Source organism: Pyrus communis, chromosome 4, assembly GCF_041283825.1.
Source record: "Pyrus communis isolate YQ-2024b chromosome 4, ASM4128382v1, whole genome shotgun sequence".
Lineage (NCBI taxonomy): Eukaryota > Viridiplantae > Streptophyta > Magnoliopsida > Rosales > Rosaceae > Pyrus > Pyrus communis.
The window spans coordinates 17,665,436-17,688,219 of record NC_142568.1 but is presented as its reverse complement, the minus strand read 5'-3'; the positions used below and the strand labels follow the sequence as shown (position 1 = coordinate 17,688,219).

At 39.7% G+C, this 22,784-nt stretch overlaps 5 protein-coding genes and 1 non-coding gene across 12 annotated transcripts; 3 read left to right on the top strand and 3 right to left on the bottom strand.

Annotated features, from left to right (window-relative positions):
* The first annotated feature begins 637 nt into the window (after window positions 1–637).
* LOC137722761 (tubulin beta chain) lies at window positions 638–2,990 on the top strand. Its single transcript, XM_068461844.2, has 3 exons — window positions 638–1,196; window positions 1,689–1,958; window positions 2,043–2,990. Exons 1-3 carry the CDS (start codon window positions 803–805, stop codon window positions 2,720–2,722), a joined length of 1,344 nt encoding a protein of 447 aa, XP_068317945.1. The 5' UTR covers window positions 638–802; the 3' UTR covers window positions 2,723–2,990.
* A 1,017-nt stretch (window positions 2,991–4,007) lies between these two features.
* LOC137722762 (L-type lectin-domain containing receptor kinase VIII.2) lies at window positions 4,008–5,522 on the bottom strand. Its single transcript, XM_068461845.2, has one exon. The coding sequence runs from the start codon at window positions 5,296–5,298 to the stop codon at window positions 4,249–4,251; it is 1,050 nt and encodes a 349-aa protein (XP_068317946.1). The 5' UTR covers window positions 5,299–5,522; the 3' UTR covers window positions 4,008–4,248.
* Window positions 5,523–6,919: 1,397 nt separating this feature from the next.
* LOC137723001 (uncharacterized) lies at window positions 6,920–13,676 on the bottom strand. 7 transcript variants are annotated; one of them, XR_015961723.1, is made up of 6 exons: window positions 13,180–13,676; window positions 12,728–12,903; window positions 11,871–12,195; window positions 11,456–11,587; window positions 10,778–10,836; window positions 6,920–7,203 (listed from the first exon to the last, which is right to left on the bottom strand). XR_015961723.1 is itself a non-coding variant. In XM_088692700.1 (5 exons), the coding sequence occupies exons 1-4, from the start codon at window positions 13,597–13,599 to the stop codon at window positions 11,486–11,488; spliced, it is 1,023 nt and encodes a 340-aa protein (XP_088548826.1). In that variant the 5' UTR covers window positions 13,600–13,676; the 3' UTR covers window positions 6,920–7,203; window positions 11,456–11,485. The 7 variants fall into 7 exon arrangements, 5 of the variants coding, with proteins under 5 accessions (XP_088548826.1, XP_068318254.2, XP_088548827.1 ...); XR_015961722.1 differs by having other exon boundaries at window positions 6,920–7,200; XM_088692700.1 differs by lacking the exon at window positions 10,778–10,836.
* Window positions 13,677–15,099: 1,423 nt separating this feature from the next.
* Window positions 15,100–18,001, top strand: LOC137722873 (uncharacterized). Its single transcript, XM_068461979.2, has 7 exons — window positions 15,100–15,701; window positions 15,798–16,056; window positions 16,254–16,457; window positions 16,554–17,190; window positions 17,301–17,407; window positions 17,496–17,555; window positions 17,642–18,001. The coding sequence occupies exons 1-7, from the start codon at window positions 15,528–15,530 to the stop codon at window positions 17,668–17,670; spliced, it is 1,470 nt and encodes a 489-aa protein (XP_068318080.1). The 5' UTR covers window positions 15,100–15,527; the 3' UTR covers window positions 17,671–18,001.
* LOC137722874 (fructose-1,6-bisphosphatase, chloroplastic) lies at window positions 17,979–20,752 on the bottom strand. Its single transcript, XM_068461981.2, has 4 exons — window positions 20,127–20,752; window positions 19,092–19,316; window positions 18,239–18,745; window positions 17,979–18,152 (listed from the first exon to the last, which is right to left on the bottom strand). The coding sequence occupies exons 1-4, from the start codon at window positions 20,565–20,567 to the stop codon at window positions 18,081–18,083; spliced, it is 1,245 nt and encodes a 414-aa protein (XP_068318082.2). The 5' UTR covers window positions 20,568–20,752; the 3' UTR covers window positions 17,979–18,080.
* On the top strand, window positions 19,753–19,825 carry TRNAE-CUC (transfer RNA glutamic acid (anticodon CUC)). The gene has a single exon. It is a non-coding gene; the product is annotated as a tRNA-Glu (tRNA).
* Window positions 20,753–22,784: the final 2,032 nt, after the last annotated feature.

Sequence of the window (22,784 nt, the reverse complement as noted above, 5' to 3'; positions counted from 1 at the left end):
TAGGTAGTTGCTCGTCTTTGGTAGCTCACGAGGACTACACGGCGGTTCTGACGTTTTCATAAATAAAAGTAGGGATCTTCTCCCTGTTTGTATAATTAGTACTTAGTTAGTTCGATTGCGCTTTCGTTTTACTTATGCTCTGATATGCGTGTATCTTATATTTGATCACTTTTGCACACTTACATAATATCTCTAGTTAAATAAGTTTTGTTTTGGTTTTTAATTATTCACATTTCTTTTATTAGTATCACTTCTGTTGCGCACTTGGTTACGTCACTATCACGTGATGACCAGCACATCTCGACATACCAAACTAGCTTAGTCCCTGAAGTTAGTTCAGTTCGAAATAGTCCGGTGCAACAAACGCACCCTTAAAAGATAAATTAAGACTGAATTTGAGTTTCAAGAAGTGGTCGTAAATAATCCTTTTAAAATTGTATGTGTATTCCAAATTTTATTTTAATTCTTAAGGAAACTCTGTTCCCAAATTATAAAAACGGAGCCAAAATTTACTGGCACCCAGCTAGTTTTTGAAATTTGAATTTCAAATTTCAAACCGAGGTCCTCCAAATAAAATCTGAACCGTCCATTTCCAATCCCCACAACTCATATCCTTTCAAACAAAAACTCCCGCTTCTCCATTCAAATCCAACCGTTGCGACCCAAAAAGCCTACCTTTCTTATAAAATCCTCTCTCTCCGTCCCCACCCTTCTGTCTCATCCATTTCTCTCTGCGATTTTCTCACTGAGAGACCCACAAACCCTAACCCTTTCTGATTTTTCACCCCCCTTTCAACCAAAAATGCGTGAGATCCTTCACATCCAGGGAGGCCAGTGCGGCAACCAGATTGGCGCCAAGTTCTGGGAGGTAGTCTGCGCCGAGCACGGCATCGACGGCACCGGAAGGTACGAGGGAGACTCGGAGCTCCAGCTTGAAAGGATCAATGTCTACTACAACGAAGCCAGTTGCGGGAGGTACGTGCCGAGGGCTGTGCTCATGGACCTCGAGCCTGGGACCATGGACAGCGTCCGATCTGGACCCTACGGTCAGATTTTCCGGCCTGACAACTTCGTTTTCGGCCAGTCTGGTGCCGGAAACAACTGGGCCAAGGGTCACTATACCGAAGGCGCTGAGTTGATCGATTCGGTTCTTGATGTGGTTCGCAAGGAGGCCGAGAATTGTGATTGCCTACAAGGTATTTGATTAATTCCTTCTTTTATTTATTTATTTAGTTTTGTTTTACGTGTTCATGTAGAATTATGATTACCTGCAAGGTGTTTGATGATTTTCCTGATGCCCTGATATTATTTCTTTTGGTCTATAAGATGTGTCCATGTATAATTGTGATTGCCTGCAAGGCGTTTGATAAATTTCCTGTGTGATCTGTTTTCATCTTGTTGGTATTGTTTTATGTGTCTATAGAGAATTGTGATTGCCTGCAAGGCGTTTGATAATTTCCTGAGCGACTTGATATCATTTCGTTTGTCTTGACTTTATGTGTCCATGGAGTGTTGTGATTGCCTTGAAAGTGTTTGATAAATTTCCTCAATGACTTATTCTTTCATTTGTGTTATTTTTTAATGCCTGCAAATGTATTTGATAAATTTTGTCTGGGGCTTCTTTTTATTTCTCATTTGTTTTGTTTATAGGTCCATTGAATTTAGGTTGGTTTTGTTTTGGATTGCAGGGTTTCAGGTGTGTCATTCTCTGGGAGGAGGTACTGGGTCTGGCATGGGTACTCTCTTGATTTCAAAGATCAGAGAGGAATACCCAGACCGGATGATGCTCACTTTCTCGGTTTTTCCCTCTCCAAAGGTCTCAGACACAGTTGTTGAGCCTTACAACGCAACCTTGTCTGTGCACCAGCTTGTTGAAAACGCAGACGAGTGTATGGTTCTTGATAATGAAGCTCTGTATGACATTTGCTTCCGCACACTCAAGCTCAGCACCCCGAGCTGTAAGTTTTCCTCAGTTGATTGTACTTGATACTTTGATTTTATTTGTTTTTGGATACAGTATACTGATTGTAATGTTTATGCAGTTGGGGATTTGAACCATTTGATTTCTGCAACTATGTCTGGTGTCACATGCTGTTTGAGGTTCCCTGGTCAGTTGAACTCTGACCTCCGAAAGCTTGCTGTCAATCTCATCCCCTTCCCTCGTCTTCACTTCTTCATGGTGGGTTTTGCTCCTTTGACCTCACGCGGTTCACAGCAGTACAGAGCTCTCACTGTGCCTGAGCTCACACAGCAAATGTGGGATGCGAAGAACATGATGTGTGCAGCTGACCCTCGCCATGGTCGGTATTTGACTGCCTCAGCCGTGTTCAGGGGTAAAATGAGCACAAAGGAAGTTGATGAACAGATGATCAATGTCCAGAACAAGAACTCTTCTTACTTTGTGGAATGGATTCCCAACAATGTCAAGTCTACTGTATGTGATATCCCACCCACCGGCTTGAAAATGGCGTCCACCTTCATTGGAAACTCAACCTCAATTCAGGAGATGTTCCGCCGTGTGAGCGAGCAGTTCACTGCTATGTTCAGGAGGAAGGCTTTCTTGCATTGGTACACTGGTGAAGGCATGGACGAGATGGAGTTCACAGAAGCTGAAAGCAACATGAATGATCTGGTTTCAGAGTATCAGCAGTACCAGGATGCCACAGCTGAGGAGGATGAGTACTATGAGGACGAAGAGGAGGAAGCTCAGGAGGAGATGTAACGTGGTTTGAAATGCCGCAACTCCCAGTTGCTGGAGTATGACAAAGCGAATGCTGTTCGTTGTAGTTGTAGGTTTTAATATCGTTAAAAGCAAAACTTGTTATCTCAGTTAAATTTCTTTTGTTATATGTACTTGAGTAAGCTGAGATTTTCTATATGGTGGTATTACCCTTTTTAAGTAGAAGCGTAATTTCTTGTATGAATCTAAGAAATTTACCGCGTCTTGTTATTTTGTAATTTCTTATAAAATTTAGATTGCTGTCGATAAATATTCTTATTCCGTCAAGAGAATCAGTTGAATCTTTGGAGTCAATGCCATCTTTTGAAAAATCAATATTATGCATAGATCACCAGAGAGGCTTTGTTGAACTATGTTGTATACAACTTTATCTCGTCACGTGAGGAGAGAGAAAAGATTCCGCATTTCTTGTTCATGTGATATGTATGATTTACGGGTTTAAGACCTAAACCGAGGATTAAGTATGCCATTGCTTAGAAATCAAACCTTTAATTTGGATCTCATCTGGTGACATAACCTTTATTAACTTGCAGTTGCTGGCCCTCATCTACAGTTACCACAAAGGAGAGCAGGGGAATTATTTCTGGTAAAAATGGTTCATCGTTTAGGAAGACAAATTTTTAAACCAAGTTTGCAAACAAAATGATGTGTCACCAATAGAATATAAACACATTAATCAACACTTAATGATAATCCAATAATCAATAACCAAATTATTTGGTTTACAAAATTTGATTTAAAAATTTGGTATTCCTAACATTACCCAAAATAAAATACTTGACACGAAGAAGGCGGTATCTCTAACTAGAAAGACCTGCAATTGAAACATAGACGAGAATAATACTTGCATCCCTCTTAAGGATACGAACATATTCCACAATTTGCGTATCTTCGTGATAAAAATTTCATAATTAAAACTGTTCAATTTCTTATCTTCAATTAAAGATCATTTAAAAAAAAATCCTTCAAATTGAAAATCATTTATGCACCCAAATGTGTGGAACAAATGGACAATGTGTGTGCCACCTTACATATTAAATGAACCGTTGATTTATCTGATACATTGGATAATTAAACAATATTTGAATAATTTTTTTGTGGGATGATCTACAAATGAAGATCAAAAAATTGAACGGCTCCTATTTTGAAGGTTACAGGGCAAAAATACGTCATTCGTAAATGGTAGAGTATGTGCATTCCTCTCATGGAGGGATGCAAGTACTAACCCACAAAAAATAACAACTAAACAATCATGCGGGAACCGCGATGCTAAATGTAGAGGGTCGGCATTCAAAGAGAAAGATAGCAGCCATCGAAGGAGCCTTCAAAAGTGCAATCCCAGTGCTCCAACATTGGACAAAATACGTAACAAAACTTACTAAATTTTGACAATTGACCGCAACATTTAACTACAACTAGTACAAGTAAAGGACAACCTGAAAATACTAGGGTAAGAAAACAAGATTGATTTACAACACAACAAACAGCATCCTTCAACATTCAAGCATCTACTGCTTTCCATCTTCCATGGTTTTATTATCTGCAACTGCTCTCATTTTCTCGTACTCAAACTCTTTCTGCTTCTCAGCATACTCCTCCGGCACCACCGGACGCCTGTTACCAAAGACGGTCCACAGATACAGTCCGACAAATGACGCCAATGCTCCACAAGCAACACCGAAAACCATTGCACCGAAAGCCTTTTTTGTACAATCCCTTTTCTTTTCCTCCGCCTTCGAGTTCTTCGCAGCGGCCTTAGGATCTACCGGCTGCGAGTGCGTCCAGTGAGGCACATGCCTTTGCTCAAAGCTCCAAGAGTATACAGAACATGTCTGAGACGAATTCCTACTCATCGCACTCAATCCCACAAGCACTTCCTTATCTCCCCACATTTTCGACAAATCAATCGGATACCACAGCAGAGGATCAACCGGCTTCGAACCACCGAATTTACTCAGCCTAACTTCAAATCGATTCGAACCCGCTTCGTAATCGATCCAAGCCTGCGTTTTATTCCCATTACTTGGATCCAAATTCTTAGCAGAAACATTGCTTACTTTAACAGAAACAGTACTACCCACATCAATTCCAACATGAACATTTCCATCACTCAATGCATCAAATTTGACAGCAGCAATTTTGAATTTACTTTTAACATTTCCCAGAGAAAGCCCAAAAGAGCCGTTACCAAATAGGCTAAGATTAAAACCCTTTGGAACCACAACAAACGCCAATCCATCCCCACCGCCGTTGGAAATAGAAAACGAGAAGTTCGTCGAAAAAGACACGGATTTCCGAGGCTTACCTTCAAACAGCTCGATGGGTCTCTTGTAAATAGCTCGGCCGGCGCTCGAGCTCACCGAACTGGTGAGCTGAACTGCGTATCCGCCATTGACGACCTCTGCATCTCCGTACAGAGCAATATCTGACCCAAAGTTTGAAACTTCACCGAAATGGGTGACCGAAAAGGAGGAGTTGCAGGCGGCGGAGGTGGTTCTGAGGAAGAAAACGAGGAAAGCTACGGCGACGAAGTGGGTGGAGATGGAAGATGCGGCCATGGAGGAAGCGGGTTGGAGCTGAATCTGGTTGGGGATTGAGCAGTGGGGTTTTTAGGACTCGGGGAAGATGCCCATTTGCAATTAAAGGTGAATTTGTTTGGTTTTCTCAGGGTTTGGAAGTGGAAGAAAGCAGAGGAGGTGGGTAAAGAATATGGAGGCGGTTGGGTTGGAGGTTGTGAAAATTTATTACGTTTACTCTTTTTTCTGCAAACTCTCTGACGCACTTTCTCTGAGTGGTTGCTGACTGGCGGAATATAATAAAGTTTTTTTTGCACTTGTGTGCTTGTACTTTTCTTCAATTTGCACTTCCACCTCTTTTTTTGTGTGTATTTTCAGAATTAGCCATCATTTTTATACTTCTATTGATGGTGATGAACTTTATAAAATTACTTTTTCTTTTTAAGATTCTTGGGCATACGGAAATGAAATGGAAGTGTTTTTTCTTTTTGCTTGATTATCCGACAATATAAGCATCTTATAACATTATAAGGTAAATTTAGACTACTAATTAGGTTGAGTTTACAAAAAAACAACAGCAAATAAGTACTCGTTTATCTCCATAAATATGGCAAAACAACATTAGTGAATCATGAGGTACAATGACTTCAATTATACAAAAGTTCAACCATAAACTAATTCAGTTCGTTAAGAACATTCATCCTACACTCAAGTTTTAGAGTTCGATTACTCTATCCCTCAACATCGTTTGTATATAAAAGAAATAAAACTCTTCACCCCACTCTATAAAAGAAATAGCAAGGTATATTTAGTTTTCTAGATGAAGCCGGTGAAAGACCTTCAATACAAGCGAAATTCTTAAGTGTTACTGATTGTATACAACTGGTAGGAGCACAACTTTGCTACCAATAGAAGGATGTTAGTATTTTAAAAGGAAGGGACAGCTGTATTACAATTTTTAATATTTCTCTCCCACTACTTCCTCTCTCTTTTCAGTTTTGTCCATTTGGCTTTTGGATAGGGGACCATCCATAAACCGCAGCAAGTGTTTGATAAAAATCAAACCGACGAGAGAGAGAGATAGGGTGGTGTGCATGGTGCTTACTTTAGCAAGCTCTTTTCAGTAAACAACTATTGTGCGCGTGCTTTTGTGTCGTCTACTGTTCTTGGACTAAACAAAAACAGGATGGAGTTTCCTTCACTCACTTATTTAATTATATAATCTTTAATCTAATCTTAATCTAATCCAATCTAATCTAATCTAATCTGCGTGTTATCTCACTGCCTCACCGTAAAAGTGGAACAAATTGTTTGTTTAACAACGAACCTTCTTTGTTTTGTTTCTTCTTTAATTACTTTTCCTTCTACCGTAAAAGCATACGTGTAAGTCATCGGTTGGGTGCAATCACCACGTGGACATGGACAATTGTCTTCGCCTCTAAGTTTTACAGCTCGAAGATCGAAATATTCTTCGATGCTAAAGTAGCTCCGTCACAAATTCGCAAGTTCAAATACGAGTGAGCGAAACGCTTGATATTGCTTTGTTTAAATTATAATGCCAAGAGTTACAATCCGTGATATTAGTTAATCAATACTACCGTGAGGATTTGACAGTTACCAAATTACCGTCATCCTGACGTCCCAGTCCATACATTGTTGTATGTTAGAAAGACTCGGTAGAGCGTCTTATCTATATCGTGTATTCATAACGGATTTAGAACCACATATAACAAGTATGAATACAAGCATTAAAGTGATGAAGGAAAATACAAGCGTTAAAGTATGAATACAGTTCACAGATTTCACTTTTATGAGTATTGAGATTCAACTTCTTTGGTCCCCCTTCCATTGTCCCTTTCTCAACACATAACAAACCTCGAAACCCCCACCATAAACTAAGCAGTCTCCATGAATCCATCATCTGTATGCTTGGATAAAATCAGTCTGCTATTTCCAAACACATGGAAGGTGCCGGGTTTTGACAAATGCAAGCAAGAACATTACAAAACTCGAGTAAACGCAACATAATTTCTTGATCCAAACTAAGAATTGGATAAACAACTTAAGGAAAACATTCAGAAAAACAATATAAACTTAACGAATGTGCACATTGGACGTGTATGATCATAAAACGCTCAAGTGCAAAAGATAACATGACTTTTTCTGTCCAGTAAGACACCACTTTTCATGTATGTTCTGGCGGATTCAATTGCTTTGTGCTTTAAAGTTTTTCACAGATAGAATATGCAAGGGAGCACCATCTGGGGCAGGCAGATTCAATTGCTTTCTTGCCCATTAAATAATTAGCAGCTCATTAAGATAATGACTAAGGAGGACCCCAAGATGATAATATACTTAGTTTTCTAAAGGAGAATCATAGTAAACAATAATTAAGCATGAAAGTAGAGTTAGTGGACTGACTCCGCAATATCTACACAGATTTGCTCATGAACTGAAGATTCTAATGCTATGAGGCTCCCTCGCTCTCTTTCGTTGTACTATTGAGGATGGCAGTGCTTCCTTATCATGACATTTGACAACCCTTGGCCCCTTATTCATTAGATGGAGCCCTAACAAAATTGGACCAGTTAGCCTTCCCCACGAAGCCGTGGTAGTAGTGATAGGAGCATTTTTATGTGACTTAATTGGCTTGTTCTCATGCATTTATGTTGTTTTTCCTTAGTTAGTTTAGTGTTTAAAGTCATTTTCGTGCAATTTCAGGTTTTAGTGTCAAAGTATGCAAAAAGAAGCAATTTGGAGCATTCTAGAGCATTTTTGGGCCAAGATTGGATAGTGCAAGCATGGAGGCATGAGGATGGACGAATTTGAAGGCTTGAATTCAGTTAGGGAGCTGCAAGGGGGCCTAAAAACCTTATTTCTAGAAGGCTTTATCTATTCACACATGGTGCCTAATTTCTGTATTGGAAGAACAAGCCGTCCTAGCTTGTCACTAGCCGTCCTAGCTTGTCTCCTAGCCGTCCTAGCTTGTCTCCTAGCCGTCCTAGCTTGTCACTAGCCGTCCTAGCTTGTCACTAGCCGTCCTAGCTTGTCTCCTAGCCGTCCTAGCTTGTCTCCTAGCCGTCCTAGCTTGTCACTAGCCGTCCTAGCTTGTCTCCTAGCCGTCCTAGCTTGTCTCCTAGCCGTCCTAGCTTGTCACTAGCCGTCCTAGCTTGTCTCCTAGTCGTCCTAGCTTGTCACTAGCCGTCCTAGCTTGTCACTAGCCGTCCTAGCTTGTCTCCTAGCCGTCCTACCTTGTCTCCTAGCCTTCCTAGCTTGTCACTAGCCGTCCTACCTTGTCCAAGCTACACACATATATCCTTTAAGTGTTTCAAAACCTTTCCTAGCCCTATAAATAAGGGTTTGCAGCAAGGCACTAGGGGAATCACTCATTCACCCAATTTTCGTCCATTCATCTAGCCACACCACTCTCCACATCCTAAAATCCTAGAAACACAATTCCAACCAAACACTACACCTTGCCGTGCCTATCCTCCATCCAATTCCATAATCCCTGATCCTAAAACACATCCCAACCATCCCATCCACCTTTGTGCCGTAGCAAGGAGAAAGAAGGAAGGACTCTTGGATGCTCAAGCTTCGTCGTTGGTGCATTCTAGGTGTAATTCGTTTTATGATTTCAATGTTTAATTTATTTTCCTTTCATTTTGCTATGAACATGAGTGGCTAAACCCCTATTGGTTAGGGGTGATTTCGAAGCCATAACTATGTGTGCAAGTTGATTTGATAAATTCCAGTTATGAGTTCTTGAATCGTGAATGCAATTGGCTTAACTGTGCGAGTAATAACGTATTTGTGTTTGTTAATTAGGGGTCGACACTTAATTGGCTTGCATGAATATGATGCTAGAATATAAGTTTGTTTCACATAATTGTCACACACTTATATGCACAAGTAGTGAAGATTGCTAGTCACAATCGCGTTAAGTTCAATTCCTAGCATAAGTGTCATGATGTCATAGTCACAAGTGCTTTGTTAATGCTTATAGTTTTCATTGAACGTAATGATCTTTGATTGTATCTTTATTATGATGTCATGTAAGGAACTTTTGAAGAATGCTTTGGGTTGTCGTATGATGTCATCCAATTCAATAACACAAGGAAAACTTGAGAATTAACTAGTGATGTCACGGTTAATTTGGGGCATTGTCATTCATAATTCTATGAAGGAATAACTGGAAATCGAGTCATTTGCATACTTGTCATGTGTGGAGAAAGAACCCCTAACTAGTCCATCATCCATTAAAAACCCCAAAAACGTTTCAAGATCAGTTTTACTTTGCAATCTGTTTTCTCAACTTTAATTTCGTCCAAATCAAATCCCCCTTTACTTTGAAGTCTCAATTTAGTTAGAAATTGTTTTGGTTCATGTTTTTAAGTGTTTTGAGTCATGTTTTCAACCAATTTCGTCCAAGTTAGTGTAGGTGCTCAAAACTGCCCAGAAAGTGGTTTTTAGGCAGTTTTGAGTCTTCTAGTTGCTGTTTTGAGTTTTTGTTTTGTTTTAGTGTTTTAACTTTGGTTTTTCATTCTTTGAGTCCAAATTAGTGTTTTTAACTTTGTTTTGGACTTCTTAGGTCAGTTTTCAAGAGTTTAGCAATCCCTCCTAATCCCCGGTTTTGAACGATCCCTACTTACATACTTTGCTACAATTGTCAGAAGAGGGTTTAATTTGTGTGCTTAATATATTTTGCATCAAGTAGCATAGTCCAAGGTGGTCTTTGGGATTGGCATGGATCTAAAGCTAATAGTACAGATGTTATAGGTGGCTAACTGCCACATCTGGCACCTATACTTTGAACATCTAAATGTGGAGTTAGCATAGCTGCACTAAACTACTGTGTGGGCAGAATGACTTCCATTCTATGGTTGGCTATTACCTACTAATAGTCCTGTTCTCCCGGACCTTATGGTCCAAGGAAATTGTGGACATATACAGTTCGATCTTAATCCAAGGGTGGGAAGAATAAATGTTCATTTAACTTTTGTTGTTTTACTTTGTCCTCCACCGTTGGATTAAATCGAGTGGTAGGTGACCGCATTTTCCTTGGAGTGTAGGGTCCAGGAGAACGGGACAGTACTTACTAAAGGCTGTTTGCTACCTTAAAGAGGGTCATTATATTTTCTCCTTCAGCTATGCTAATTGTGCATACTTTCTGTCTTGCTGCGGTAGAGATCAAAGCTAACGCTAATTGTGTTTTCTGTCTGGCAGCACTAGACTCATACTCACGCTTCTTTTGATTGTCCATTTAGCAAGGGAATCTGGAGGCAGGCTTTGAGCAATTGCAGAGTTCCCTGGTTGAGTACCAATCATTGTGTCTGGGCTGGTTTTGTTTGGAGGGGTATATCCCTTACTGTTACCCTACAGAAGATGACTTATGCAGTCACAATCTAGTGCATATGGAGAGTGAGGAAGAACAAAGTGTTCAAGAATGAAAGAGATTTTCATCTGTTGTTCTAAGGCCTATCATCACTACCAATTACCATGTGTTTATATTGCAACTTACATTTACTCCTTTCGTAGAATTGGTGAGCAACCCTTCATAATCTACTCACGCCATCATCTCTGTGCACACGAAGACACATTTTCCTATCACAAATTTTTCAAAGGCCTTGACTGAACTTTCACGAGTATGGTTAAGTCTGAACCCTAATTCCATGTGACCAGAAAGAACCTAAACACCAAAAGTACCAAAACACAACCAAAAGCAGACTGCTCTGATATGCAATACGCCACTCAAAATTTCAGCATAATTTCAAAAAGGAAGTTGGCAGCAAATGGGAAAAACATCTAGAGGGAGGCCAAAATGTGACCTATGTAGAACTAAGGACAGACATTACCAATATGAGTACAGTAGTTTTGGCCACAAATAAGGCAGCCAATCCAAATTAGCTATTTACGATTTAATACGGTTGGTAGTGGACCTTCATATAATCTCCCTTGTTTATGTGATTTATGATTTTATATCCATGTCTTGGTGCATCGGGTCATCAGAAACTTACAATGAGGACCTAACCACATAAACGATAATGGTATGGAATTTTGAAAACTTGTGATTAGTATGCATTATATCTTCATTTCATGGCAGATCAAACAGAAAACCAAACTATACTTTGAAGGCGCTAGATATTTTCATATAGATGAAAGTAAGATATAACAAGGGGAAAAAGATTGAAAAGCTTACCATTTAAAAATGATTGACGACTGAACATATTTACATGGTCTCTGAAACAAATTCAACGGTCTCTAAAACAATTTCACTGATATCTAAATCGACTAAGCTTTCTTTCCCAAATAACATAAATCCCACGGTTGCCTGCAAGATGACACACATTTTTCTTCCTTTTGTTAAGTTTCCAAAAGAGAAATTATTTCATTTATCGTGTTGACATTGTTGTAAATAACCCACAAGAAGACACTAATAGTTCTATCATATATATCCCAAACAAAAAGAAGACATTGATATTGTTGTAAATAACCCATAAGAAGACACTAATAGTTCTATCATATATATCCCAAACAAAAAGAAGACATGCATGCTTAACCTCCACCCATTTTCACTTAATTAAACTGAATATTTCATGCCAGAAAAAACAAACCTTTTTTGTTCTTTTATTCAGCTTCTTCAGGCTGCCTACATATTCTGCAAAAGTCCCAGATAAAACTTGTACAGAAGAACCTGGGATGAGCTTCTCACTCTTTCCTTTAGACGAACCATTTATGAGAGGATCAAGTGTTTTTCTAGGTCGCCTTTTTGGTTTAGAAATAGAATCTCCAGCAGATTCGTCAGCATCATTGAGGGCTGCTTCTTGCTGCTCTTGCTCAAAAGCTTGTTCAGCTTTCTGTTGTTCTTCCTTAGCCTGCCTGAAGATAGCTTCCATGTCAAACTCAGAAACTGACCGGGGTCTGGTAATCTGTCTTTTCCTGTGCACATGCGAATAACATTGTATAAAATCTCACTGGAAAACGCACAAGGTAGTAGTCTAGAAGGATATATCATTTAGATGGCCTCCACATTAGAAATTAACAGTGAAAATAATGCCTGCCAGGGAATCCCGAAAATGCCAGTAAACCAGAAAACTTAACCCACAATCTACCTTGTGTGTTTTAGCTAACACATGAGCGCACAAGTAGCTTCATATTACGTAATTGTGCAGGCATAACATGACTTCATAACTTTATACATAATGTCTGTCGTTTTGACCAAATGAAGCATTCTTTCAGAACTTCTTTTCTAAAAGAATACCAGGATCTTCTTTTTCTCTTACAATCACGCCAATATAACCAGGCAAGCTCAATCAGTTCCAAACAGGATTTAATTCTGAAAATAACAAATTGACATTTCTATCTAAAAGGTTTCTTCATATCTCCTTAATCAACCATGCTCTTGTCATACTACGATAACAATAACATTACGCAACACACAGCAAACCTACTATGGAAGAAATTTACTCACGTATTTCCGACCTTGGAACCGACAAAGCCTGCAACTCCATCACACTCTCTTATGAAGTCATGTATCTCTTTGTCCAATACACACCTTATAAACACACACCCTGGGAATAGTGGTCTCGGTTTAACCAAGTTACCATTTTTCAATTTCTTCCTGTCTTGGATAGCTGGCGCATATATCTGAAAAGCAAACAGTCAGATACTTGCATGTTTAATTTTGGTCTAGACATTAAATTGAAGAAATACTTCAGGGCACCAATTCAATATGTTCAGCTGGAATCAAGCAGACATCATTATCCCATTACATCAAATTTGCTACATACCCAGAAGCCAAAACATTGACTTGAACTAGTAAATACCTTAAAATCAACGAAATCAAACATACAATAGTATCGCATTTCTTCAATTTTGCAAAAAACCCAGAAACCAAAACATTGAATTGAAGTAATCTAGTACCTTAAAATCAATCTGAGGATAGTTCCTGGCAAGCAATCGAGCGATGAGCTGAGCGGTCTCCTGGCCCTTGACTCGAGAGACCTTGATGATCCACCATTGTGGACCCTCGTGAGCGAGGTTATTAAGGTTGAGCTCTTCCTTCCAATTGGCGAACTTCTTCGTGGGCTTCTCCAAAAGCTTCTCCTCCACCTCATCTTTCCAGCTGGTGCCAGTTTTGCTCTCTCTCCTCTCGTTCCTGAGCTGCCTTCTCTCTCTGGCTGTAAGGTGTTGGGTGCCGGCGGTGGCGGGTTCAATAGTGGCGGAGATGGAAGGTGGGAATTGGGTGTGTTTGGTAATGGGGAAAGCAAGGGGGAGTGAGAAGAGGGAGGTGGGAGATAGAGAGTGGTGGCAAGGACTCCATGGGAGAAGTCCTAGTGTCATCCTGACGGTTGAGCGTGTTGCAGAGAGGAGGAGGGAGTTGTGGATTCTCTGTCCCTTTGGATTTATGACTGAATTTCTAGATGGCCCAGAATTTAGTTTGGGGCCGTTTTTATGTTTTGTTTGGTTGTCGGCGGTTAATCTAAAAAGCCCAATGAACCGAAGCAGGCTTGGAAGGTCTCTATCCTTAAGTCCTTGACATTAACTAGATTTATTTTTTCCGTTACTACGGTCTAATAAAATTTCTTTGCACTTATAAATGAGAGTTTTTAGGCTCGGTTCTCATCAAATATAAATTTGAATTACATTATTTATGTAGCTTAAGGAGACTTCTAAGGGTGGAGTTGCTCTCAGTGTAGATAATATCGTTTGTTAAAAAAACAAAAAAGTTGTAGGTTTTGATCGAGAGAGAGAGAGAGAGAGAGAGAGAGAGAGAGAGAGAGAGAGAGAGAGAAAGAAAAATGAACATCACTTATTGATAAGTTAACTAATATCACGATTAAAGAAGCACTGATACTATGTTTAGACGAAGAAATTTAAGATTACTAAGGAATTTCAAAATGATGGAAACTGAAATGACGGAATTTTATTTTCTAGAATTTGTAAATATTCTTATTTGGTTAATCTACAAGAATAATGGAATTGAATGCGGAATTTGTTATTTTTAAACTCGCAATCATAGAAATTGAGAAATAACACTTATCTACATGAAATTTAAACTTGGGAATTGGAGGTCCCAAATTCCAAGTATTTTTTCCATGCGGAAATTCTAAATTTTTGTGGTTATGAATCCAAATAAGAGAATTGATGCATGTCAACTTATAAATTCCGACTTTTACCTAGATTCCAAGTTTAATTCCCTCATCCAAACATAATGTAAGTGTCCTGTCCTAATTAACTAGAGTGTAACAAACAATAATTCCTGATCATTACTAATGCTGATGTGTTACATTGGCGAGCAAATAGTGAACACTTCATGTGTTACGATCTAATGTTTATGTTGGTTATAAATTACGTACGAATTTGGGTTGGACTCCTCCAGTTGCTATACAAGGTTCTTTATTTTCTAACTAGCATGAAATGTGTATAATATAAGTGACTTTGAGCTCGATTTTAATTATTTAAAGCAAGATGTATAAGTATGTCATTTAAACTAAAGATAGCGCATTGATGTTTTTTATCCAAAAAAATAAAAATAAATTATAGCACGTGATTAAAATGGATATACTTTATGATATTTTGTGAATCTGAGGCAAATTCTTTAAAATTATTGTACTCATAAATTTCTATTTATGCGTTTAAGACCATTTTAACAGTTGTCGTGAAAGTTTTATTTCCATTAAAAAAAAAAACTTTTGCATTAGGTCTAGTTACACTATTTTTGTCCCAAATTCCTATTTTGATCAAATATTGGCTAAGTGAATTGCTATTGCTTATTATAATTAGGGTTAGGAATTAGGATACTTGCACAAATTGCAGTTGCCGAATTGAATTTTTATTTTTATACAAATTGCAGTTCCCGGCCGGGAAAGAGATCTAACAGATCTCTTTTACCAAGTTTATCTGATCAAGTGATCCGAGTTTTTGAAATTTCATTAAATGATCAAAAATTATTATAGCTTTTAAAGAATCAAAACAGGTGGGCAGTTAAATGAAATTTCAAAGATTCGGATTACTTAACCTCTGTTGGTGGTGAAAGAGATTCGAAGAGGCCTGTTTCTAGCGTCCCCCATTTCTCCCAGTTTCGTCCCAAAATTTCAAAAACTCCCGCGGTTTCTATTCTTCCATCTCCCTCCTCTCGTTTCTCTAAAACTCCCTCCTTTTTAACCCTCTCCCATTTTCTCTTCCTCAGATCTCAAGTTCTCAACCTCTCCTTCCTCCTCACTTCCATCCAATCCCTAGTTTTCCACAGCATCTCGCAATCTTCAGAAATGGGGAAGCAATCCAAAGGCAAGAAATCAGAGAATTTGGGGAAGGGAAAAGTCACCCCGGTCCAAATCGCCTTCATCGTCGACCGCTACCTCTGCGACAACAACTATTCGGAAACCCGTTCCGTTTTCAGAACCGAGGCTTCGTCTCTCATCGCCAAATCTCCGATTCGAGAGGTACCCAATCTGTTTTTCTCGAAGATTTGTTCGAAATCGGTCACAAAGTTTTTGTCTTTGTTTGATTTGGGATTTGGATTTTTCTGAATTTGGCAGGCGCCGAAGAGCTTGCTGAGCTTGGCGGAGATTTTGGACGAGTACATACGGTTGAAGGAGCAGAAGGTGATTTTGGATCAGGAGAAGGTCCGAGTGGAGCAGGAGAAGACCCGGGTCCAAACCCTGTTGAAGGGGATGCAAAGCGTGATGAATACATACAATGCCAGTGGAAGCCCCGCCATCTCTACAGCTCCGGCTGTGGCTCCGAAACCGATGCTCCTGGCTTCTCCATCTCACCCGTCTAATGGGTCCGCTGCAGGTACAATTAAGAATATAGTGAAAGCTGCATATAGTTTTTGAGAGTTTTGATGCTTCAACTTTTAGGATTTCTGTTTTGTATGCCTTAAATTATTTGAATCCCTCTGAGGGTGTGATAAATTAACAGAAACCCAAAAGAATAATCGCTCTATAAGCTATGAACTCAACATGTTTTTTTTTCCTGCGCCTTTCGATTAGGCCTTCTAATGCACCAAACACCAGTTGCTCCTGTGACCACACCTTCCAACCCCAACACGAGGCCTGGAAATTTCTGCTCTCCAATAACAATCCACCCACCTACAACAAAGAGAAAGAGTTCAAAGGTTCCTGTGGATGCTTCAAATGCTGCTAAAAGATATCGCTGCAAATTACCTGCTGGCAAGAGCAATATGCACAGCAGAGGTATATAACTGTGCATGTTCTTCAAAGTTGTGCTGCTCTTAATCTGTTTTATGTCGTTACTGGGTGTTCATTCTTCTTGAACATTAAAATGAGCAGGTGCAGGAGCAGTTTCTGGATCAGATAATGGGCTTGATAATCAAGAATCTGTCCAGCAGTCTTTGGATGTTCAATCATCACCTCACAATTTGGTTCCCAATGGCTCCACTGTGGAGAAATGCTTGTTCAACCAGGCATCATTGTCTGTCCCAACCAATAACTCTGGTCCTCGGACACCTCAGCGACCAAATTCAATTCAAAGTGACAACTCTACGCCACCTTTTGAGATTTCTTCCAGTGCTACCTGCAGTTATAACAATTATCCTCCAGACGTAAACCCAACTTGCACCATATTTTCTTCAAAGAGAGTGATTCTGAGCCCGAACAAAGCTTGCTACACTGTGGAAACAAACCATTGCATTTCTTCACCTGCCAAGACAAGTAAGAGGGAGTCCCATGTAAAGGGGAGGCTTAATTTTGATTGTTCTGATGTGCCAATGAGCTTTGAGAAACCAACTGGCGATGAGACTTCATCACCTGAATCTGAAAAGGAAGTTGATCTTTTCGACATTGATTTGACGAACTTTGATGCCATTGGGGCGGATTTCTCCTTCACTGAACTGTTAGGTGAATTTGATCTTCATTGTGAAGAACTTGGTCTACCAAATTTTGATGCTTCCACTGCGACGGTTTCAGGGTATTCTCTGCCTTCCATACTTTTACATCACAACTGTTTCTCCATTATTTTCTTCACTACTGTCATTTCACTTCAATTCTCTTATGTTCTCTTCTACAAAACTCATATAGGTCATCTTATGAATCTGCGGATGGTAACGTGGGGGTCAATCAATTTATGTCAGAATTTACATCAACTGTGACAGAAGTACTATCAGAGAAGGACATGAATGCGCAAGGTGATTTGAAACAACTTCTATTTGCCATAAAGTTTCCATCCTGTTCACCCATCTTGAATATCTAATTAGTGATTCACGGTTGTTGCAGGATCTGATCCTCTGACTGCGATGAAGTCTGTGACGAAATGTATTAGGATTATAAGCCCTGGTAATTCACCATCCTTTTCTTATGTTTCCTCTCGTTTGCATTCAAAAGTCTAGAATTACTAATTCGCACGCTTCCGCAATTTGCAGTGAAAAATCGTGGAAGCTCCGACGCTTAGGAGAATTGTACAGCAATGACCTGACTGTTTTCGGGAACGACTTCCTCGGAAAGATTTCTAATTATGTTAGCCATTCAAAACCATTTTAGAAGCTTTACTAGAGTTGCTATATCATTAGACAACTCACGTTCCTTGGAAATACATGTAATTTGGTAGTTAATATGCCCTGGTTGTAGTCCTGGGCTTAATTAGGCTAATGGCTTGTACTTAGTTTTGTTTCATGTAAGTCTCTCTCCTCCAGTATGAAGGTTTGTTCATATTTTACAAGGGCTACTTTTGACTTTCAAAATTTCAGCAAAAACAAAATATAAAGTCCCAAGTCTTTAATTCATTGTTCTTCTTGTGAAAAAGTTCGCATACAACTTTATCTTCACAAAACAAAATTAAATCTCTTTGTTGTCACATTCTGATCATGCTAAGTACTTCTCCAATTTCTCCACCTCCTCCACGCTTCCGATGTAAAGCGGAACACGTTGATGGATCTGCAGAAACAAAAGTAGAAATTCTAGTTAATCAATTTACATAGTGAACTGCAGAAACTCACAACTATTAAATGAATTGTACTCACCTCAGTTGGTTGAATGTCAAGTACTCTGGAACTGCCATCCGACCCTTTCCCGCCGGCTTGTTCCACTATAAAGCTCATTGGTGCGCACTCATACAACAGCCTCAGCTTCCCATTCTTGCTCTTCTTGTCTCTAGGGTAACCATAAATGCCGCCATAGAGCAGCGTCCGGTGGAAGTCACCAACCAAGCTGCCAATGTACCTTGCAGAGTAGGGCTTGCCACTAGGACCTGGGTCCTTAAGATCATCAATGTACTTCTTCAACTTGTCATCCCACATCTGATAGTTCCCTTCATTGAACGAGTAGATTTTTCCGGCTTTCGGAATCTGAATGTTTTCTTGAGTCAAGACGAATTCTCCGTACATGGGGTCCAAGGAAAATGCAAATACACCAGTCCCAATTGTGAGCACAAAGATCACAGAGCTTGAGTACATGCAGTAGCCAGCAGCAAGTAGGTTGCTTCCTGGCTGGCACACGTTCACTACACATTTCTGTTCCGCACTGTCAAGCTGAAATGCAACATATAAATCATTCCAATCATTCAACTGTGACAATTCGGAAGAACCCTATTCGGATTACTACGTTTGCCCTCAGAGAAGAACTTACGTTCAATGGAGATGCCATGATGATATCTCAAGCTAATCATGCACCACTGTTTGAGAGTTAAAACACGTGATACATTGACAGTGCATGATTGACTTGAAATACAGATACAGTAACATTCCCGTTGTATGTAGGTTTAGCCCTAATTATCAACTAATATGACATATGACATGACATTTGACATTTTCTTATCTGATATCAACCAACGAAGTTTAATGAACAAATGAAACAACGTCGCATTAGTGGACTTACGGTTGAGTCCTCTTCAATGTCTGCAAAGCACTCATCATTTGGGCTGTATATTCCAAAGATGGATCCAGTGGAGACAGCAGCATCAATGTTGGATGATCCATCAAGTGGGTCAAACACCACAATGTAGTTGCCGGAATAACTCTCTTCCACCGCCACCGGCACATCCTCTTCCTCTGATGCTATAATCCCTGTCCTTCCGCTTGATCTCAGGCAGTTCGAGAAAACCTGTTTGTAGTTTGTACTAAATAATCAAACCCCCTATTTATAAAGGTTGGCGCCATGATAATACTTTGGGCTGGTTTGGTATTGCTGTGCTTTAAAAAAAAGCTGCTTCTGCTGTGTTGTGAGAATAAGTAGGTGTGAAATAAAGCAGTAGAGTGTTTGGTAAACTTTTTTGTAAAAGTGCTTTTGAATTAAAAAAAGCAGTATTATAGTGTTTGGTAGACTTTTATGTAAAACAGATGTGAAAAAAAGCCAGTTTTTCAAAGCTAGGTTTTGCAGCTTCTTGTTTTTGGCTTTTTTTCACCCAAAACTGTGAAAAAAAGCTGAAGCTGAATGTTTACCAAACACAAAAACAACTCCCAGCTTTTTTTGATACCAGCTTTTTTCAGAATCACCTCAGTACCAAACCAGGCCTTTGTGAGCAACAAAAAATCGCCAATCCGTTGTAGTCTAGTTGGTCAGGATATTCGGCTCTCACCCGAAAGACCCGGGTTCAAGTCCCGGCAACGGAATTCTTTTTTGTAATTTTATCTTAATTTTTATTTTCCTAATACTCTGTCTAATTTATCCCAAAATTTTCCCAACATTATTTAATACCAAAAGGTCCAAAACATCAACAAATTGACTAATTGAGCATGTTCTTTGCGAAGAAATCTTTCTTTTTAACAAATGCTGTTTCTAAATCAATCTAATGCGTGCGAGGGATTCAAACAAAACGGGAGAGAATTCGAACGCGGGTGTCAGTATGGACATATGCTCCTGATAAACTGACCAAACTCACATCTCCAGGTAAGAATTAGAAGCAGCACAAACCTCATTGGAGACAACATCAAGTTTCTTCTGGTCCTCTCCTTGGATATTAACCGCACCCTGAATTCCAGTCAAGTTGGAAATGCTTGCCCTCTGCACCAAAGAAGCAATCTGCTTGCACGCCAACGAAATGCTCGACAGCACAATGGTCAGCTCGGCGTCAATCACCCCGGCCTGCTCTTGCTTCAGCAGCCAGCCCGTCAGCGTCTGAATCTTGTATCCGCTCTTCTTCTTTGGCTCCGCCGTCTCCGTCTCCGCTGCCACCGCCATGCACCTAACTCCGTCGGCCGCATGCCTCCTCTTGCTGTAACTGAAGTTGTTAGGGCATGAGACGACTGTTTTGGACCCCAACAGACATTGTTGGAGAGGAGAGAGGTTAGAGAGAGAGCGGGAGCTTGAGCATAGGAGTTGAGACGACGGTGAAGTTAACGTTGCCGCAACCATGATTTGGTGTTTGTGATGTTTGCTCTGTTTTTTTGAGTGTCTGATTTTCCGGTTTTTGATGTCTTTTTTTTTTTTTTTTTTGGGTTTCTTGGATTGTATGTGTGGGATTTGTGAGGTTGGCAACAATTTCTGTTATTTTTCTTGTTTTCTTTTGGGTCCCACTTATCCTGCTTCTGTATATGTTCGTTTTTGTGATCATGGTTTCTTGGGGAGTAAAATAGGACGAGGGGGACTACAAATAGCAAGTGGGAATGCAATTTGGGTTGTCGGGTTGGGTTTGATGTTGGGTTTAGGTCGTTAATAAACTCTATAAAGCCTTGTCTTTAAGGATATTGGGCTTTAAAACCTAGGCCCAGGAATGTCAAAGCCCGAAACTTATCATAATATCATAATATGTTCTCTTGGTGACTAAAGAATGCATGATTACTCATTCTTAAATCCAGTATCAAAAGTAGAAAATAATTAAACGTGCTTTTGATATTTTAATCTCAATCTTTGATATCAAATATAGATTTCTTATTCACCAAATGATCAAGAGATTTAGCTAAAGAAAGACAGGAAAAAAAAAAGGCAAAAGGGATTTGTTATCTGTTATTGGCACGGTTTGGCTGGAACTTGAAACCTCCAAAAGATCCTTAAATTTCTGAAAATTTAGTTTGAACTTTACACAACTTGATGTCTAAAAGCAAAACTACTACTTGACCATTTATTTGCTTAATGGTTTGTCTAGTTTAGCTAACCAAAACAAATAAATAGTAGCAGTGGGAAAAAAAAGAGGAGTTTTAACGAACCATTCCTGGTACTATTCACTATAACGAAAAATCATATTTTTACTCTAAAAAGTCGTTCCTATTACTATTCACTTACAACATTTTTTTCTCCTTTTGATTAAAACTCAAAGTTTTCAAACCCTTTTCGTTAGTTTTCCTTAAAAAAAAAAACAATTTCTTATTTCTCATTTACCTTAACCAAATTGATTAATTAAGGTCGTTTTGACAATCATATCAAACTTTAATCTTGCAGATTTTTAGTCGTATCACAAAGCTAATAAGTTATAATAAATAACTGTTAAATTATATCATTAACCAGGCTTCAACAATAAAACACTTGTAAAATAAAACAAGTCAATAAGCAATAACAAAAGCAAAACTAAAACAAATAAGAATAACCAAAATGCTGTGGCAAATTTATGTGACAAAGGAAGAAAGGGGTGATGTGCCTTATATGTACATGCTCCCTTCCCTATAGCACGAGGCATTTTGGGAACTCACTGGCTTCGGATTCCATCGAAACTCCGAAGTTAAGTGAGTTTGGGCAAGAGCGGTCTTAGGATGGATGACCCACTGGGAAGTTCTCATCTGAGTTCCCAGAAACAAATCTGTAGGGAATGGTAAGCTCAAAGCGGACAATATCGTGCTACGGCGAAGTCGGTCTGGGATGTGACATAATGGTATTAGAGCTACTCCCGTTCGGTGCGGATGTGCTGGCGAGGACACTGGGTTCCGCTTAAGTGGGGTGGACTGTAAGATCCTACATCGACCAACAAAGAGGGGGTGATGTGCCTTATATGTACATGCTCCCCTTCTTATAGCACGAGGCCTTTTGGGAACTCATTTGCTTCGGATTCCATCAGAACTCTGAAGTTAAGCAAGTTCGAGCGAGAGCAATCCTAAGGTGGGTAACCCATTGGGAAGTTACTCGTGAGTTCCCAAAAAAAAAAAAACCGTGAGGAAATGGTAAGCCCAGAACGGATAATATCATGCTACGGTGGAGTCGCGGTGGGATGTGACAATTTGGTATTAGAGCCACTCTGCCATTCGGTGCAGATGTGCCTACAAAGCCACTCTGCCGTTCGGTGCGGATGTGCCTGCAAGGACGCCAGGTTCCCCTTAAGTGGGGTGGATTATAAGATCTCACATCGACCAACAAAGAGGGGGTGATGTGCCTTATATGTACATGCTCCCCTCCCTATAGCACAAGGCCTTTTGGGAACTCACTGGTTTCAGATTCAATCGGAACTCCGAAGTTAAGCGAGTTTGGGCGAGAGTGGTCCTAGGATAGGTGACCCACTGGGAAGTTCTCGTTTGAGTTCCCAGAAACAAATCCGTGAGGACATGGTAAGCCTAGAGCAGACAATGTCGTGCTACGGTGGAGTCGGTTTAGGATGTGACAGAAAGTGTAGGGATTTTTTTGTGTGTATGAGATGTGGTATTTTCC

Excerpts from the sequence above, each read along its gene's own strand:
- LOC137722762 (XM_068461845.2), bottom strand. The coding sequence starts at position 5,298 with ATGGCCGCATCTTCCATCTCCACCCACTTCGTCGCCGTAGCTTTCCTC.
- LOC137722873 (XM_068461979.2), top strand. The coding sequence starts at position 15,528 with ATGGGGAAGCAATCCAAAGGCAAGAAATCAGAGAATTTGGGGAAGGGA. Across the intron at positions 15,702-15,797 it reads CCAAATCTCCGATTCGAGAG|GCGCCGAAGAGCTTGCTGAG; the intron begins GTACCCAATCTG and ends TGAATTTGGCAG. Across the intron at positions 16,057-16,253 it reads GTCTAATGGGTCCGCTGCAG|GCCTTCTAATGCACCAAACA; the intron begins GTACAATTAAGA and ends CCTTTCGATTAG.
- LOC137722874 (XM_068461981.2), bottom strand. The coding sequence starts at position 20,567 with ATGGTTGCGGCAACGTTAACTTCACCGTCGTCTCAACTCCTATGCTCA. Across the intron at positions 19,317-20,126 it reads TTGATGTTGTCTCCAATGAG|GTTTTCTCGAACTGCCTGAG; the intron begins GTTTGTGCTGCT and ends AACTACAAACAG. Across the intron at positions 18,746-19,091 it reads ACATTGAAGAGGACTCAACC|CTTGACAGTGCGGAACAGAA; the intron begins GTAAGTCCACTA and ends GTTGCATTTCAG.
- LOC137722761 (XM_068461844.2), top strand. The coding sequence starts at position 803 with ATGCGTGAGATCCTTCACATCCAGGGAGGCCAGTGCGGCAACCAGATT. Across the intron at positions 1,197-1,688 it reads GAATTGTGATTGCCTACAAG|GGTTTCAGGTGTGTCATTCT; the intron begins GTATTTGATTAA and ends TTTGGATTGCAG. Across the intron at positions 1,959-2,042 it reads CAAGCTCAGCACCCCGAGCT|TTGGGGATTTGAACCATTTG; the intron begins GTAAGTTTTCCT and ends ATGTTTATGCAG.
- LOC137723001 (XM_088692700.1), bottom strand. The coding sequence starts at position 13,599 with ATGACACTAGGACTTCTCCCATGGAGTCCTTGCCACCACTCTCTATCT. Across the intron at positions 12,904-13,179 it reads ATCCTCAGATTGATTTTAAG|ATATATGCGCCAGCTATCCA; the intron begins GTACTAGATTAC and ends TTTGCTTTTCAG. Across the intron at positions 11,588-11,870 it reads TGAATAAAAGAACAAAAAAG|GCAACCGTGGGATTTATGTT; the intron begins GTTTGTTTTTTC and ends GTCATCTTGCAG.